At 44.5% G+C, this 19,915-nt stretch overlaps 1 protein-coding gene across 3 annotated transcripts in view; it reads left to right on the forward strand.

Moving 5' to 3' along the window:
• afap1l2 (actin filament associated protein 1-like 2) overlaps positions 1-19,915 on the forward strand; it is a 144,537-nt gene that overhangs the window by 77,620 nt on the left and 47,002 nt on the right. For all 3 annotated transcript variants that reach the window (XR_004204457.1, XM_031799316.1, XM_031799315.1), the window contains exons 7-9: positions 15,089-15,268; positions 15,600-15,686; positions 18,318-18,402. Coding sequence is in view for 2 of the 3 variants with exons in the window: in XM_031799316.1 (XP_031655176.1) it covers positions 15,089-15,268; positions 15,600-15,686; positions 18,318-18,402 (352 nt within the window). In the remaining variant the exon portion in view is untranslated. The remainder of the gene's footprint in view (positions 1-15,088; positions 15,269-15,599; positions 15,687-18,317; positions 18,403-19,915) is intronic.

Below are 19,915 nucleotides of genomic sequence, written 5' to 3' on the forward strand. Positions count from 1 at the left end.
GTCAACATGATGGAAGAGTGACAAAGTGAGTTCTGGGAGTACCCTGCCCAGGGAAGGAACCAGGCTCACTCCCCCTGCCGGTCCTGGCAGTGACTCCTAAGGAACCTCCCCAGTTCCTGCTTGATCCTCTCCAACTGCCCGTTGGACTGAGGCCGGTACGCAGATGTGAGGCTGGCCATGGCCCCAACTTCTCCATGAAGGCTCTCCATACCCACGACGTGAATTGGGGGACCTCCAGAAGAATGACCTCCAGAAGGCCATTGTGCCGGAGGACCTGCTGCAACAGTGCCTCAGCGACCTGGAGGGAAGTAGGGAGACGAGAGAGGGATAAAACAGCAGGGTTTAGAGAACCACAACAACCATAATAGTGGTAAAACCATCAGTCAGGGGAGATCAGTAACAAAATCTATGGAGAGATGGGACCAAGGCCACTGAGGCACAGGAAGGGGAAGAATTTTCCCTCTCGGAGCATGCCGGGAGTTTTGGTTTGGATAGAGGAGTTCAAATCAAATCAGATTTGATTTGTCACATACACATGGTTAGCAGATGTTAATGCGAGCGTAGCGAAATGCTTGTGCTTCTAGTTCCGACAATGCAGTAATAACCAACGTGTAATCTAGCTAACAATTCCAAAACGACTACCTTATACACACAAGTGTAAAGGGATAAAGAATATGTACATAAAGATATATGAATGAATATGGTACAGAGCGGCATAGGCAAGATGCAGTAGATGGTATCGAGTACAGTATATACATATGAGATGAGTATGTAAACAAAGTGGCATAGTTTAAAGTGGCTAGTGATACATGTATTACATAAAGATGCAGTAGATGATATAGAGTACAGTATATACGTATACATATGAGATAAATAATGTAGGGTATGTAAACATTATATTAAGTAGCATTGTTTAAAGTGGCTAGTGATATATTTTACATCAATTCCCATCAATTCCCATTATTAAAGTGGCTGGAGTTGAGTCAGTGTGTTGGCAGCAGCCACTCAATGTTAGTGGTGGCTGTTTAACAGTCTGATGGCCTTGTGATAGAAGCTGTTTTTCAGTCTCTCGGTCCCAGCTTTGATGCACCTGTACTGACCTGGATGATAGCGGGTTGAACAGGCAGTGGCTCGGGTGGTTGTTGTCCTTGATGATCTTTATGGCCTTCCTGTGACATTGGGTGGTGTAGGTGTCCTGGAGGGCAGGTAGTTTGCCCCCGGTGATGCGTTGTGCAGACCTCACTACCCTCTGGAGAGCCTTACGGTTGTGGGCGGAGCAGTTGCCGTACCAGGCGGTGATACAGCACGACAGGATGCTCTCGATTGTGCATCTGTAGACGTTTGTGAGTGCTTTTGGTGACAAGCCGAATTTCTTCAGCCTCCTGAGGTTGAAGAGGCGCTGCTGCGCCTTCTTCACGATGCTGTCTGTGTGGGTGGACCAATTCAGTTTGTCTGTGATGTGTACGCCGAGGAACTTAAAACTTTCTACCCTCCCCACTACTGTTCCATCGATGTGGATAGGGGGGTGTTCCCTCTGCTGTTTCCTGAAGTCCACAATCATCTCCTTAGTTTTGTTGATGTTGAGTGTGAGGTTATTTTCCTGACACCACACTCCGTGGGCAATATTCTGCACCAAGGTGGGGCACCAGTATTTTGCGGAGATGGATTGAATTGTGCGGGTGATACCTAGGTGTCAAGCGGTGAAGGATGTGTGCGCCCAGGTCAACAGCCGATCCCTTACCCCCGTGGGGACATAAGTACGCTCCAGAGGACAGGTAGTAGGCGCGGGTTCCCACTCCAGAGCCTGGCGGATGTCCACGTCTACCTCCCAAATCACAGGGGCAACGATTCAGAAGGGCGGAATGATGGTTGCACTTGGGACAGGAACCTCTCCCGAATCATGGAGATGGGACAGGGCATCAGCTTTAATGTTCTTTGAAGCTGGGCGATATGAGACGGTGAAGTTGAATCTATTGAAGAAAAGGGCCCACCTTGCTTGGTGCGGGTTAAGCTGCCTCACTGTCAAATCAAATCACATACACATGTTTAGCAGATGTTATTGCGAGTGTAGCGAAATTCTTGTGCTTCCAGTTCCGACAGTGCAGTTTAACCTTTCTAGCGCATGGGTTCCACTCGACAACATTCCGTTGAAAAGGCAGCGCGCGAAATTCAAAAATATTTTTTTGAGATATGTAACTTTCACACATTAATAAGCCCAATACAGCAAATGAAAGAGAAACATCTTGTTAATCTACCCATCGTGTCCGATTTCAAAAATGCTTTACAGTTAAAGCACAACATATGTTAGATCACCGCCAAGTCGAAAAAACACAGCCATTTTTCCAGCCAAAGATAGGAGTCACCAAAAGCAGAAATATAGATAAAATTAATCACTAACCTTTGAAGATCATCAGATGACACTCATAGGACATCATGTTACACAATACATGCATGTTTTGTTCGATAATATCCAAAAATCTCAGTTTGCCTTACGTGTTCCAAGAAATTTGGAAGAAATACTTATAATAAATATTGATAAAATATACTAGTGTTATTCACAAAATTAAAGATAGACTTCTCCTTAATGCAACCGCTGTGTCAGATTTCAAAAAAACTTTACGGAAAAAGCATAATCTGAGAACGGTGCTCAGAACACAAAACAGCCAGAGGAATATCCACCATTTTGGAATCAACAAAGTTAGAAACAACACCATAAATATTCACTTACCTTTGATGATCTTCATCAGAAGGCACTCCCAGGAATCCCAGTTCGACAATATATGACTGATTTGTTCCATAAAGTTCCATAATTGATGTCCAAATAGCCACGTGTTGTTAGCGTGTTCAGCCCAGTAATCCATCTTCATGAGGCGCAGGCACTTCATCCAGACACAAACACAAAAAGTTCCGTTACAGTCCTTTTAGAAACATGTCAATCGATGTATGGAATCAATCGTTAGGATGTTTTTAACCTCTCCCACCTAGTCCCACCTGGACAAAAGCCAGGGAAAATGCAGAGTGCCAAATTCAAATCAATTACTATAAAAATCTAACTTTCAGTAAACCACACATGCAAGATTGCAAATTAAAGCTACACTTGTTGTGAATCCAGCCAACATGTCAGATTTCAAAAAGGCTTTTCGGCGAAAGCAAACAGTGCTATTATCTGGGGATAGCACCTCCGTAAACAAAGAGAGAAAGCATATTTCAACCCTGCAGGCGCGACACAAAACGCAGAGATACAAATATAATTCATGCCTTACCTTTGACGAGCTTCTTTTGTTGGCACTCCCAATATGTCCCATAAACATCACAAATTGTCCTTTTGTTCGATTACTTCCTTCGATATATATATATATCCAAAATGTCAATTTATTTGGCGCGTTTGATCCAAAAAAACACTGGTTCCAACTTGAGCAACGTGACTACAAAATATCTCAAAAGTTACCTGTAAACTTTGCCAAAACATAAACTACTTTTGTAATACAACTTTAGCTATTTTTTTACGTAAATAATCGATAAAATTTAAGACGGGATGATCTGTGTTCAATACAGGAGTAAAACAAACTGTAGCATGCTGTCTGGTCACGCGCCTCTATGTAACAGTACACTTCAAGTGACCCTCGTTCAAGATGGCCGTACTTCTTCATTACACAAAGGAGAAACCTCAACCAATTTCTAAAGACTGTTGACATCCAGTGTGTAGTATCTGGGATCTACATCTGTTTATATTAGTTACTATGCTGTTACTAAGCTGTAATGTATTACGGCAGTGTTACATTACTACACCTAATAGGAAATGCACATGCGCACTAGGGTGCCGGGAACTGTAGAGCACGAGGGGTTTTGTCTAAATGAAAACGAACTGTACTCCCGTCTCCTGCCTGGTAATTTCTCCACAACACAAATATTACACAGTGGCGACGAGGTGATTAAACTACATAAACAGACATTGCTTAAAGGGAAGAATGTTGAGTGAGTAATGAAACTCAAAATAATTATGTAATTCGTCAGTTATTTTTTTTTTCTTTCGCCAGTAGAGAAGGCTAAGCACTGCTAGTAGGTACAGTATTCAGGAGCTGCCAAATAGCAAGACTATTGGAGTGCAGAATAGCGACACTGCCCTCTGGTGGTTAAATTTTAAAAAACTGTCATTGAACCCATTGAAATAAGGCGATCTCATTATTACAAATGAGTGCAGGGAATGAAGTAATTGCAGAAACTTCTGAAGTGAAGAATTAGATGAAAATTCAGAAATTAAGGAATACAAGGAATAAGGAAACTGAACAATTAACTGTGAAAATGGCAACCATTGGTTGAGTACCAGAGTTTGAGGCTACAAAATAGGATTTTGATTCCTATTTGGAGCGTTTTGAGGGTTGGCTGGCTGCAAATGAAATCAAAGATGAAAAGAAAGCAGACGTATTCTTCAGTGTTTTGGGTCCAACTGAATATGGATTGCTGAAAGGTCTCATTGAACCAATAAAAGCAGTGGAGTTGAACTATGCAGAACTGACTGAAATTCTTTCAAGGTATTTCAAGCCTAAGCCAATTCTCATTGGAGAACGTTTCAGATTTTACCAACGTCACCAGAGTCAAGGGGAAACCATGGCTGACTTCATCCTTGCTTTGAAAAGGCTTGCAAGTACATGTGAGTTTGCACAATTTCTTGATGAAGCTCTCCGAGACAAGTTTGTATGTGGTCTCACAGGTGAAGCATATCACAGAAGGCTTCTGTCAGAGAAAGACCTGACCTTTAAGAAAGCCTGTGATATAGCACTTGGACTCGAGCTTGCCCACATGGATACTATTGAGCTATCGGGACATGCAGAATGTCAGAAAGGTGTTCACAAGGTCAGTGATGCACGTGGTGAAAAAGGCTCACAAAAGTCACACTTTTCTCAGTCCCGTCCTCAAGGTTACACAAGAACAAAGCAGCCCACATCTCAAAGGTCTAAGCCAAATTGCTACAGATGTGGGGGAGATAATCATCAGCACAGTGAATGTCGATTCCAAAATGAAAAGTGCCACAATTGTGGAAAGGTTGGACATTTACAGAGTGTGTAAAGCCTCGAAACGCACAGCAAGAGCGCACAAGTGTCAGACGCAGCACAAGAAGAGGAAGGTACAACTGAAACAGTAGTGGAACTGTTCACAGTGTACATAGATTCCATCTTTTTGTTGTTGAGCTATCTCAACATGGAGTTAGCGGGAAAGCCAGTAAAAATGCAGCTGGACACCGAAGCGTCTGTATCTCTGGTTCCAAAGAGACTCTACAAAGAAAAACTGAAAGAGTGCCCTCTTTCAGCCCGCGTCCATCCACCTTTCTTCATACACTGGTGACACTATTCCTGTGTTAGGGCAGACCCAGGTACCAGTCCGATATGAGGGGAAGGAGTGGACGCTACCGCTTGTCATTGTTAAAGGAGAAAAATCAGCCTTGCTAGGCAGAAACTGGCTACAAAAGATCAAGTTGAACTGGGGAGAAATCTTCAGTCTGAGAAATGACAAACCAGTGAGTCAGGCTACACTCACTAACATGCTGGAGACGCACAAATAACTTTTCAAAGATGGCTACGGTGAAATACAAGACTTCACAGCAAAAGTCAGAGTGCAAGCAGGAACCAAGCCTATCTTTCACAAACCACGTCCAGTTCCCTATGGTCTTAAGGAAGCAGTAGAGAAGGAACTGGACCGCCTACAGAAGAATAACATAATCACGAAAGTAGCGAGGAGCGACTGGGCCTCTCCGATTGTTGTTGTCCCAAAGAAAGACAAGACCGTCAGAATGTGCGGTGACTACAAGGTCACAGTAAATCGCTGCATACTACCAGAGGAATATCCACTACCAAACGCTGAAGATCTGTTTGCCACTCTAGCTGGTGGGAAGGTTTTCAGTAAGCTGGACCTGGCATTCGCTTATCAGCAACTGAAGCTGGACACGGAGTCAGAACAGTATCTGACCATCAATACACACAAGGGGCTATTCAGATTAATTCGCTTGGCCTATGGAATCTCGACAGCTCCAGCGATATTCCAACACACAATGGATCAGATCTTGGATGGTATAGACAATTTTGTGTGCTTCATGGATGACATCCTCGTGTCAGCACCAACCATTGGAGAGCACCTTGTAGTGCTGGACAAAGTGATGTCAAGACTGCAGAAATACGGAGTGAGAATGAAAATGAAAGTGTGAGTTCCTCTAGGACTCAGTGGAGTATCTCGGATACAAGATTGATGCACACGGCCTGCACCCAACCAACAGCAAGGTGGAAGCAATCGTAAACGCACCAGCACCCACAAATATCTCAGAGCTGAGGTCATTTTTGGGCTCCTGAACTATTACGGAAAGTTTGTGGCAAACTTGTGCACATTGTTGCATCTGCTTCACCAACTGGTGCAGGCCGATACAAAGTGGAATTGGTCCCCACAATGTGAAGAAGCATTCAAGACTTGCAAACAGCGTCTGCTAAAGAGCAAGTGGCTTGCCCACTACAACACAGAGATGAAGCTGAGACTCGCGTGTGATGCATCTCCATACGGAGTAGGAGCTGTCATCTCACATGCTCTACCGTCAGATGAAGAACACCCTATTGCATTTGCATCAGGGACTCTGTCACCAAGTGAGAAAAATGATGCTCAAATTGAGAAGGAAGCCCTGAGCATAATATTCGGAGTAAAGAAGTTTCACAAATACCTCTACGGAAGGAAGTTCCAACTGCTGACAAGCCTCTGTTGGCCATCCTTGGACCAAAATCAGCTATACCAACCCTTGCTGCACTTCGAATGCAACGTTGGGCTCTGATATTGTTAGACTACGAGATTGAGTACAGACGATCCAGTGATCACGCAAAAGCCGATGCACTATCAAGACTACCATGCAATAGTGACTCCGACAGTGAAGATGATAGAGCAGTCTTCCAGATCTCTCTCATTGACGAACTGCCCATATCGGCTTCAGACATAGCAGAGGAAACAAGGAAAGACCCAGTGCTTTCCAAGGTCCTGGACTTAACATTAGGCGGTTGGCCAACCTTCATAAATGACGATAACCTTCGTCCATTCATCGACAAGAAAGACCAGTTGTCCACTGATCAAGGATGTGTTCTGTGGGGATCAAGGGTGGTGGTACCTTACAAATTCCAGAGGAGACTGCTATCTGACCTGCATAAGGGACATCCAGGGATCACTCGAATGAAAGCACACGCTCGCAGTTATCTGTGGTGGCCTGGACTGGATCAGGACATTCAACAGCATGTAGGCCACTGCTCACCTTGTGAAGCTGTTCACAACAAGCCTGCTGCTGCACATCTTCATCCATGGTCCTGGGCTGCTACACCTTGGGAACGCATCCATGTGGATTACACCGAGATTGACAAGCAACATTTCATTGTTGTCGTCGATGTCCATTCCAAGTGGATGGAAGTGTTCCCTACTCAACTGACCATAGCTGAGAAGACCATCAATCTTCTCAGATACCTGTTCGCATCCTTTGGACTAGTCAAGGAGCTCATATCGGACAATTGCCCTCCTTTCACGTCAAACGATTTTGAAATGTTTCTCAAGAACAACGGAGTAAGGCACATCCTGTCACCACCTTATCATCCGGCATCAAACGGAGGAGTGGATAGAGCCGTGCAAACCTTTAAGAAGGCCTGGACTAGACTCGAGGTTCAGTCTGTGCCCACCCACCAAAGGCTTCCCCGGTTCCTGTTTACTTACCGTAACACACCACACACAGTAACGGAATGTACACCAGCTGAACTGTTTCTGAAACACCAACCACGTACCCGCCTGACATTGTTGAAACCAGACTTGTCAAGCACTGTGGCAAAGCACCAGCTACAGCAGAAGAAAGCTCATGACAGACACTCAAAGACTGTCAGAGAATTCAAAGAGGGAGAGAGGGTGATGGTACGTGATTTCAGACCCCTAGCGCCTGTGGAACTGTGGAAATCTTGCAACGCAGAGGACCTTTGACTTACCAAGTCCAAATTGGTCAACGTTCATGTGGCTCATCTGCTATGGTCCAATGCCCCAGCTGAGACATGCCGAGAGAACAAGAACAATAACGACCCCCATGACTATTCTCCTGACTGTGGACGTACGGGAGAGACAGAGCCTGACCTTCCACCCGAACCTGGCCCACCACCGGAAGCCCAGGAGGAGCAGAGATATCCTATTCGACAGCGAAGGGCACCTCAAAGCTTGACCTATGAGTTGAGCTGGTTAAAGAGGTAATAGACAGTAAAACAAACAAACACTTTTATATGTCCTAGATAAAAGGAAAGAAAAAGGGCATTACCTGGGTTAGTTATTAGGACACAAACTCAATCTTCGGGGCAGAATAATCCCCTGGATTTGTGCTGGGCTCTGAAAAGTCTGCTTCAACCCAGTAGTTGAAAATGTTTAAGACATTGTTCAGATATTGCATTAGTAGTCCCCCAACATATTTACCTTGTTTTCTGGGAGTTAAACACTATGGGGGAGGAGTGTAGTATCTGGGATCTACATCTGTTTATATTAGTTACAATGCTGTTACTAAGCAGTAATGAATTACGGCAGTGTTACGTTACTACACCTAATAGGAAATGCACATGCGCACTAGGGTGCCGGGAACTGTAGAGCACGAGGGGTTTTGACTAAACGAAAACTAGCTGTACTCCCGTCTCCTGCCTAATTTCTGCACAGCACAAATATTACACAGTGGAAGCGATAGGAACTGCAAGAAGGTCCCTTAGGAATCTGGATTCCCAATGAAAAGCCATTGAAAAGAGAGTGACCTCAAAAACAATGTTGAATGGTTTGTCCTCGGGGTTTCGCCTGCTAAATAAATTCTGTTATAATCACAGACATGATTCAAACAGTTTTAGAAACTTCAGAGTGTTTTCTATCCAATACTAATAATAATATGCATATATTAGCATCTGGGATAGAGTAGGAGGTTCACTCTGGGCACGCTATTCATCCAAAAGTGAAAATGCTGCCCCCTATCCCAAAAAGGTGAACAAGTAATCTAACAATTCCACAACAACTACCTAATACACACAAATCTAAGTAAAGCGGTGGATGAGCGAGTGGCATAGGCAAGATGCAATAGATGGTATAAAGTACAGTATATACATATGTGATGAGTAATGCAAGATATGTAAACATTATTAAAGTGTCATTATTAAAGTGACTAATGATTTCAAGTCTGTATGTAGGCAGCATCCTCTGTGTTCGTGACAGCTGTTTAACAGTCTGATGACCTTGAAGCTATTTTTCAGTCTCTCGGTGCCAGCTTTGATGCACCTGTGCTGACCTCGCCTTCTGGATAGTAGCGGGATGAACAGGCAGTCGCTCAGGTGGTTGTTGTCTTTGATGATCTTTTTGGCTTTCCTGTAACAACGGGTGCTGTAGGTGTCCTGAAGGGCTGGTAGTTTGTCCCCGGTGATGCGCTGTGCAGACCGCACCACCCTCTGGAGAGCCCTGCGGTTGTGGACGGTGCAGTTGCCGTACCAGGCCGTGATACAGCCCGACAGGATTCTCTCAATTGTGCATCTATAAAAGTTTGTAAGAGTTTTAGGTAACAAGCCAAATTTCTTCAGCCTTCTGAGGTTGAAGAGGCGCTGTTGCGCTTTCTTCACCACACTATCTATGTGGGTCGACCATTTCAGTTTGTCTGTGATGTGTATGCCGAGGAACTTAAACGTTCGACCTTCTGCACTGCTGTCCCATCGATGTGGATAGGGGGTGCTCCCTCTGCTTTTTCCTGAGGTCCACGATCATCTCCTTTGTTTTTTTGATGTTGAGTGAGAGGTTGTTTTCCAGACCTCCTCACCTGTCTCGTTATTGTTTGTGTTAAAGCCTACTATTGTTGTGTCGCCTGCAAACTTGATAATTGAGTAGGAGGCGTGCATGGCCATGCAGTCATGGGTGAACAGGGAGTACATGAGGAGGCTGAGCGCGCACCCTTGTGGGGCTCCAGTGTTGAAGATCAGCAAAGTGGGGATGTTGTTTCCTACCTTTACCACCTGGGGGCAGCCCTTCAGGAAATCCAGGACCCATTGCACAGGGTGGGGTTCAGACCCAGGGCCTCAAGCATAAACATGAGCTTGTAGGGTACTATGGTGTTGAATGCTGAGCTGTAGTCAATGAACAGCATTCTTACATGGGTATTCCTCTTGTCCAGATGGGATAGGGTAGTGTGCAGTGTGATGGCGATTGCATCGTCTGTGAACCTATTGGGGTGGTATGCATATTGAAGTGGGTCTAGGGTGACAGGTAAGGTGGAGGTGATATGATCCTTGACTAGTCTCTCTCAAAGTACTTCATGTTGACAGAGGTGAGTGCTGCGGGGCGATAGTCATTTAGTTCAGTTACCTTTGCCTTCTTGGGTACAGGAACAATGGTGGCCATCTTGAAGTATCTGGGGACAGCAGACTGGGATAGGGAGAGATTGAATATGTCCATAACAACACAAGCCAGCTGTTCTGCAAATGCTCTGAGGATGTGGCTAGGGATGCCGTCTGGGCCACGTGTTATGTTCTTACTCACGTTGGCCACGGACAAGGAGAGGGAGAGCCCACAGTCCTTGGTAGCAGGCCACGTCGGTGGCACTGTATTATCCTCAAAGCGGGCAAAGGAGTTTAGTTTGCCTGGAAGCAAGATGTCGGTGTCCTTGACATGGCTGGTTTTCTTGTAGTCCGTGATTGCCCATAGACCCTGCCACATCCATCTCGTGTCTGAGTCGTTGAATTGCGAACATTTTGTCCCTATACCAACATTTCTCTTGTTTGCCTTGCGGAGGGAATAACTACACTGTTTGTATTTGACCATATTCCCAGTCATCTTTCCATGGTTAAATACAGTGGTTCGAGCTTTCAGTTTTGCATGAATGCTGCCATCTATCCACGGTTTCCGGTTAGGGTAGGTTTTAATAGTCACAGTGGGTACATCTCCAAATCACTTACTTATAAACTCACTCACCGAATCAGCGTATAGATCAATATTATTCTCTGAAGCTACCCAGAACATAAAATTTAAGCGTGGATTCCGATTGGTCAGACCAGCCGTTGAATAGTTCTTGTCACCGATACATCCTGTTTGAATTTCTGCCTATAGGACGGGATGAGCAAAATGGAGTCAGGTCCGTATGTACTCCGAGTTCCAGTGGTTGGTGAGGATGAGAAATGTGTCCTTGGTGCCCTCCAGCCTGTGTCTCCACTCCTCTAATGACAACTTCACCGCCAGGAGCTCCCGTTAGTGACGTCATAGTTCCTCTCTGCAGGGGTTTCTTTGAGTAGTATGCACATGGATACCTTTGCGCTGGGACACGACGACCCCCACACCCACTTCTGAGGCGTCCACCTCCACCACTAAGGGCAGAATAGGATCTGGGTGTTTCAGCAACGGGCGGAGGTGAAATGCCCCTTCAGTAGGAGGAAGGCCTCATCGGCTGCAGGACTCTACACCACCTTACGGGGATTGCCCTTGAGGAGAGGCAGTGGAGCTGAAGTTCTTGGCAAACCCCAAAAAGAAGTTGGAAAACCCCAAAAACCGTTGTAGCCCCTTTACGGTGGTTGGGACTGGCTCAATCTTCCTTTCACCCATCATCACTCCCTGTGGCCTGATCTGGTATCCCAAGGAGACAGCGACCTGAAGTAACTGTCACTTTTCCGCTTTCAAATACAGGCGGTTCTCCAAGAAGCGCCCACGGACTACTCGGACGTGGGCGATGTGATCCTCCATGGTGGCCGAGTAGACCAGGATGTTGTCGATTATACATAACCACCTGGCGCACGAGCATGTCCCGGAACACCTCGTTTACGAATGCCTGAAACACAGACGGAGCATTGGCTAATCTGTAAGGTATCACCTAGTACTCATAGTGCCCAGACATCGTGCTGAAGGCCATTTTCCATTCATCCCGGATCAATTTGTAGGAACTCCACAGGTCCAGTTTTGTAAAAAGAAAACATGCCCCGCGAAGCTGTTCGATAGTGGCCGGCCCCAACTGGAGAAGGTAGCGGTACTTGGTAGTGGTGGAATTGAGGCCTCTGTAATCGATGCACGGACGTAGACCTCCATCCTTTTTGGTCATGAAGAAGAACGCAAGGGAGGTGGATGGGCAGATGAAACCCTGTTGGAGAACCTCCTGGATGTATTCCTCCATGGCATCGGTTTCAGCCACCGACAGAGGGTAGATGCGGCTGTGCGGAGGCACAGAGCCTGCAAGCATGTCAATGGCACAGTCCCAGGGGCAATGAGGAGGGAGACGGGTGGCGTCTCTTGGAGAAACCCTCCCAGAGATCCTGGTAAACCTCCAGGATGTCGGTCTGGAGGGCAACCACAGGTCTCTCAATCGAAGTGGAACCACAGTGTAAGAAAAAGCAGTTCTTCCAGGCGGTGATTTTCATCCTTTACTAGGAGATGGTGGGGTCATGACGTTGGTGCCACGGGAGGCTCCAACGTCATGACTTTGTGTATGGGTGGGTTGATGATGAGGAAGGAAGGCTTTTCTTGGTGCATGGGTGCTGGTGAGTGGTGCTGTAATATGCATTATTGTACCAGATCCCACTGTTCAATTATCCAGGGCTTGGACCTGAAGAGGAGAGCAGAGTGGGCACGAGGTGAAGTTCAGAGAGGAGGCAAGGGTCTGGTCAATGAAATTCCCTGCGGCACCGGAGTCCACTAGGGCTGTAGAGACAACACGAGTGTCACGAACCTCGCCGAAGATGGTGCCTCTTCCTGTTCGGGCGGTGCTCGGCGGTCGTCGTCGCCGGCCTATTAGCTGCCATCGATTCCCTTTCCGTTTGTTTTGGTTATTGGGTAATTGGGTACACCTGTTTTGTATTAGGGTTTGTTTGTAGGGTATTAAAGGGCACTAGGCCCGCTGGGTATTTGTGCGGGCTTGTTTTTTGTTACTCTGTGTTTGATGGTGTGATTTATTCGTGTCTTTATTCTCCGGACTATTTTTGTCCTGTTTGGACTGGCAACTTATATACGCCCTGTGTGTTGGCGTGACCGTTTTTGTTGCGCTGGTGAATAAATTTGACAAACGACTGAACCCTGCTCTCTGCGCCTGATTCCACCCACCACTCCTAGTTGATCGTAACAACGAGGGACAGCCAGCCAGTGAAATAGAAACCAGGGACAGTTTGGCAGAAAGCAATGATGATGGAATACTCACACCAACTCCAGGTGACAGATGATCACGGGGCCGCTGCTCTGCCCCCGTGGACCCAGAGTTGAGACACCGCTGAAGCTTGTTCCCCACCTGGTCGCAATAGGATCAGAGCCCCAGCTGTTTCAGGTTACGCTGCTCTGCCGCTGGGAGCTGTGTGGCCCTACCTACACGCCAACTCTGTCTGGACCTCCTCGGGCAGTCTTCTTCGGGAATAGGGTGCGGAGTGCCGGTTCATTCCATTCGCTAGAGGCTGCTACGGTCCGGCAGGTGAGGATGTACTCTGCAGCGGTCTGGGCACCCTGCCGGAGTTGAAGTAGTCACTCACCTCCCTCTCTGCCCTCCGGTGGATGGTCGAAGACAGCCCTGAACAGAACCCAGCTCTTCCTCTCCCAGATGGCCGTAGCCCACTCCATCACCCGCCCAGTTAGCAGGGAAATGACCGTGGCAACCTTGGACCTCTCAGTGGTGGGGGCTCCCATCTGATGGGAGAAATAGAGGGAGCACTGGAGTAGAAAGCCACAGCATTTGGATGGAGTCCTGTCATATTTGTCCGGGAGGGACAGTCGGGCACCGTTAACCTGGGCGGAGTGCTGGGTAGGCTGGGGGGCTGGCTCGCTGGGATGACTCGTGGTAGGAGGCCCTCTGCTAGTTGGAGGTGAATCCTCTCAGGTGGTGTCTTGCCGTTTGAGGACCCGGAGGACCTCATCCATAGCCAGCTGATTGTGGTGTTGGCGGAGTAGGTGTCCCTGTTCGCCGACGGTCTGGGAGATGTCTTTCTCTTCTGCATCTTCCATATAGAGAGGCAGTATTCTGTAACAAATACACTGCGAGTCAGGAAGCAGGTGCAGAAAATTAGTTTAATGATAAGAATAAAGCAGATAAGCAAAACAGGAGACGGACTGAACGTGACCAAAACCAATACTGACTGAGGCTACTGAGGGCTAAATAAAGGGAGAGTAATCCAGGTGATGATGAGGTCCAGGTGTGGGTAACGATGGGTAGCAGGTGTGCGTAATGATGGCTGCCAGAACCGGTGGTTAGTAGACCGGCCACGGCGAGTGCTGGAGCGGGGAGCAGGAGTAGGCATGGCACAATCAAACCCACAACCATAAAGCACTAACCAGGCTCCAACCCAATGTTTCTCAGTCCATTTCTGGGGGACACCCTGAGTGAGCACATTTGTGTTATAGCCCCACACTAACACACCTGATTCTACTTATCAACTAATAGCAAGCACTTGAATCATGTGTAGTTCCTTCAGAAAGTATTCATACCTATACCTATTCCACCTTGTGTTATGTTACAGCAATTACAGCTGTGAGTCTTTCTGGGTACGTCTAAGAGCTTTCCACACCAGGATTGTGCAACATTAGCCCATTATTATTTTCAAAATTCTTCAAGTTCTGTCAAATTGGTTGTTGATCATTGTTAGTCAACCATTTCAGAACTTGCCATAGATTTTCAAGTAGATTTAAGTCAAAACTGTAACTCAGCCACTCACATTCACATTTACTGCATTCTTGGTAAGCAATTCCAGTGTAGATTTGGCCTTGTTTTAGTTTATTGTCCTGCTGAAAGGCAAATGAGTATCCCAGTGTGGTGGAAAGCAGACTGAACCAGGTTTTCCTATAGGGTTTTTCCCGTGCTTCAGTTTCTTTTGTATCCTGAAAAACTCCCCAGTCCTTAATGATTACAAGCATACCCATAACATGATGCCGTCACCACTATGATTGAAAATATGGAGAGTGGTACTCAGTAATGTGTTGTATTGGATTTGCCACAAACGTAACACTTTGTATTCAGGAAAAAAATGTATTGCTTTGCCAGATTGTTTGCGGTATTACTTTAATGCCTTGTTGCCAACTAAGCCATATTTCCATCACCAACCACTGTACCCTCTTGATGTTCCAATAGTGCTACAAGAGCTCTAAGGAGCAGATGCCGCTGTTGGACGTGAGCCTGCTGGGATGCAGCGTGGTCTACAAGGAGAAGCAGCCCAAGAGGAAGGAGCACAAGCTGAAAATCATCCCCATGGGAGGAGAGGCCATCGTTCTGGGCCTGCAGAGCAAGGAGCAGACAGAGCTGTGGCTGAAGGTATAGGGACTGGAGATGGAGAGACTATTGGTGGGGGTTGGAGTCAGACTGTATTGTTGTCACCGCAGTGTTTGAGTCAATTCCATTTTAATTCAGTCAATTCAGGTAGTAAACAGAATTTTTAATTTACATTTTCACAATTTGCTTTTCAATGAGGAAAATTTGAATTTCTGTTGATTTCCTGAATTAAAATGGAATAAATCCCCAACACTGATAGTTACAATAATGTCAATGATGATAATGGATTGGATTGATATATAGCTTTTCCAGATGCTCAGAAAGGGAAGGGGGCACATACCTATTGGTCTTGTTTTCTTGTCTCTCCCATCAGGTGATCCAGGAAATCAGCCCTAAACCAGCAGAGGGCTCTGAGATGCAGCACTTTGTCTCCGACTCCTCACGCCTCATTTGCACTAAGGTAGAACACCATCAATAGAACACAATTAATTTATTTACTGGTAGTTATGGCTATTGGATGAGATTGGTTATAGCCTCTCATGGACAGAGACACATAACATAACTGGTATCGTAGCGTATGTCAACAGACTGTGGGATGCGATGAGTAACAAGGAACTTACGATGCGCAGATTTTTCGTCACCGTCATTTGGTGTTCGCATCTTTAACATTTAACAAAGGAAGGGACATAAAGTGCCTTCAGAAAGTGTTTATACCCCTTGACGTATTCCACATTTTGTTGATATAGCCTAAATTAAAAATGGGTTAAATTGTATTTTTCTTTTCTCACTTATATACAAAAGAATATTAAATAAAATCAAGCCGAACAGTTCAAGAAAGAGGACGAAACCGTAGACAAAAGCGTACGTTTCATTTACGTTTTACACAATACCCCATAATGAGAAAGTGAAAACATGCTTTTAGAAATGTTTGCAAACGTATTGAAAATGAAATACAGAAATATCTCATTCATATAAGTATTCACACACCTGAGTCTATACGCATAAGAATCACCTTTGGCAGTGATTACAGTTGTGGGTAAGTATCTAAGAGCTTTGCAAACCTGGATAGTACAATATTGGCACTTTATTATTTTTAAAACACTTCAAGTTCTGTCAAGTTGGTTGTTAATCATTGCTAAGAAGCCATTTTCATGTCATGCCATAGATTTTCAAGTCGATTTAAGTCAAAACTGTAACTAGGCCACTCAGGAACATTCATTGTCATCTTGGTAAGCAACTGCAGTGTATATTTGGCTTTGTGTTTTAGGTTATTGAACTGCTGAATGGTGAATTTGTCTCTGTGTCTGTTGGAAAACAGACTGAACCAGGTTTTCCTCTAGGATTTTGCCTGTGCTTCACTCCATTCCGTTTCTTTGTTATCCTGAAAAACTCCCCAGTCCATGCCGATGACAAGCATACCCATAACATGATGCAGCCAACACCATTTGAAAACATAAGGACTGGTACTCAGTGATGTTATGTTGGATTTGCCCCAAATGTAACGCTTTCTATTCAGGACATAAAGATCATTTCTTCGCCATGTTTTTTGCAGTTTTACTTTAGTGCCTTATTGCAAACAGGTTGCATGTTTTAAAATATTTTTATTCTGTACAGGCTTCCTACTTTTCACTCCTACTTTTCACTCATTTAGGTTAGTATTGTAGAGTAACTACAATGTTGTGGATCCATCCTCAGTTTTCTCCTATCACAACCTTTAAACATTGCAACTGTTTAAAAGTCACCATTCACCTCATGTGAAATCCCTGAGAGGTTTCCTTCCTCTCCGGCAACTGAATTAGGAAGTATCTTTGTAGTGACTGGGTGTATTGATACACCATCCAAAGTGTAATTAATAACTTCACCATGCGCAAAGAGATATTATAAACTGGGTGGTTCAGGCCCTGAATGCTGATTGGCTGACAGCCATGGTATATCAGATCGTATACCACAGGTATGACAAAACATTTATTTTTGCTGCTCTAAACTAAATTTGAGAGAAGTAAGCTTTTTGTGCATATTAAAAATGTCTGGGATCTTTTATTTCAGCTCTTGAAATATTGGCCCAACACTGTACATGCTGCGTTTATATTTTTGTTCAGTGTAGAAATTAGGCACCTTTGAGGTTTGTTGTTTTTACCCATCTACCAATAGGTGCCTTTCTTGGAAAAATATCCACCGTCTTTGTGGTTGATTCTGTGTTTGAAATTAACTGCTTGACTGAGGGACCTTACAGATAATTGTATGTGTGGAGTACAGAGATGAGGTAGTCATTAAAAAAGAATGTTAAACACTTATATTGCACAAAGAGTGAGTAAATGCAACGTATTACATGAATTATTTACTACTGAATGTATTTAGTCTTGCCATGACAAGGGGTTGAATACTTATTGACTCAACTTTTCACTTTTAATTCACTTGTAAAATGTTTTATTATAAATGGTGAAGACAATTCCACGTTCACATTATGGGGTATTGTGTGTAGGCCAGTGGAAAATAAAATCTACATTTAATCCATTTTAAATTCAGGTTGTAACAACAAAATATGGAAAAAGTCAAGGGGTGTGAATACTTGCAAGTAAATTGCAAATAGAGGGGGCTGGAGCTACCTCCCTGCTTCCGCTACACGTTCTAGTATATTTTCTAACACGCCTACCCCAGAACTTAATCAAAACTGATTCAATTACGCAATATTTTAGTTATGCGTTTCCGAGATTAGATTGGTTATAACTTGGTTATATGTTAAAGTTCCAAAGCTGCTGTCAAACAAGTTTTTATCTGACTAGTGTAAGTAAGTACAAGTAACTATTTCATCATGGGGTTTCAATAGGGAACATGGGACATGCTTTCTGTTCCCTTGTTGCTGCGAGCTTGTAGAAAGGGCCTGATTGAATCAGATGACGTTAGTGCTGGGCTCGAACAAAATGCCCACACCTTGGGGGTCCGGCAGGAATGGATTGAAAATCACAATCAATTGTCAATCATGATTCACAAGAGTTGTGTACAATTGTTTATGTTTTGAGTAGAGTCTGTGTGTGTGCGGTAAGTGTGTGTGTGATTTAAGTTGTGTGTGTGTGGTGGTCTCTATACGCAGGGGGAGCTCAGTGAGAGGTACTCAGTTACTTCTGAAAGTGGCAGCAGCACAGACAGCCACGCTGAGACCCTTGAAACTAAAGATGGTGAGTAAACGTCTCAAGCTCTGATCCTCACCAATTATGGGGAAGTTGCCACTAGAGGCTTGGGGTTAGGATTGGGGGAGAAGAAGCTGATCCATCCTAGATCTGTACCTAGGGAACGCTTCCCCCCAGAGTGATCCTAACTGGAGGAGTTCACTGATAATAAAGTTTTTGGGGGATTACTCAAACATGGGTTAATTTAACCATAGTTGGGTTTTTATTAACTTGCATGCTGGGTTGACCCACCCTGGGTCTTTTTTAATGCAATCCATAGGTTACTTTTAGGTGGTGTGGCCTATTAGGGGAATTGTTTCATATAGTTATTTTTGGCCACCCGTGACAATACATAACATGATGAACAAGAATGACAAGTTTGTGCAATGCAAATATACATTTTCATAGAATATATTTTTATTATTAATAACATTGAAATGTACATTTATTGCAACAAAGTGGTAACTATCCCAACATTGGGCTATGCATAGGCTCTTGAAGAACCAATTAAAGCTACAAAAGTGTTCAACCTTAACATGTGACAATACAATACAACAGATGATACAAAACAACAGAACAGATGAACCAGAAATATCTGAAAGCCACGCCCCCAGTAAGCCAGGCCTCCAGTCTTCTGATCTGATATGCTGGGTCATATCTCAAGAACCCAGTATCAGTAACCCAGCCTCAACAACCCAACCTTGATCTTTTAAAGAAAATAACCCAACTTTTTGACCCACTGCCTGCTACCCAGCAGTTGGACCATCCAAACAACACATCATTTTCTTTAATGTACCCTTACTCTTAAATTGAAGACAGTAAGGATAACTTTACCAAGTGTCAATTATAAAGTAAAGTAGCTAGGTTTCCATCCAATTGGTGAGAGATTGTAATGTGAATATTCTAAAATCCACATAAAAACACATTTCCCCACGTTTAGTTCTTTGCCCTAGCACTACACAGCTGATTAAAATAATGAAAGCTTGATGATGAGTTGGTTATTTGAATCAGCTGTGTAATGCTAGGGCAAAAATCAAAATATGCACCCAGGGGGTGCCCCAGGACAGAATTTGGAAAACCGTGCTTTTAGACATCAGCTCGCAGATACAGTGCAGGTATAGCCTAATGCATGATGAGATTATTATGAATGAAAGAGCAAGATTTTTAGTTGTCAACCGGTAGCCAAGCATCGATCATCATGTCACCAGAATAAGACCCTCAATACTTTCACCACCCTGTGAAGTTCATAATAATTTATTTAACCTAGTAAACTGCATGCATTCCCGAGTCACAGTGAAAAGACCACACAACATTTCATGGTGTGACTCCGAGTTTACTTTGAAATGATGGTTAATTATATCAATATTTGCATGATGGTTATTGGTTATTTCTCACATAATTAATTTTCCATACACAAAAAGAGCCCACCTTGTCTAGCATATTTTGTTTTGTCGACATTCGGGAAAGTTTACTGCCAAATTTGCTGTTTCCATCAGGCCTGTTGCAACCTTTTTTATCCGAC

This window comes from Oncorhynchus kisutch, linkage group LG20 (assembly GCF_002021735.2).
Source record: "Oncorhynchus kisutch isolate 150728-3 linkage group LG20, Okis_V2, whole genome shotgun sequence".
In the NCBI taxonomy this organism is placed as follows: domain Eukaryota; kingdom Metazoa; phylum Chordata; class Actinopteri; order Salmoniformes; family Salmonidae; genus Oncorhynchus; species Oncorhynchus kisutch.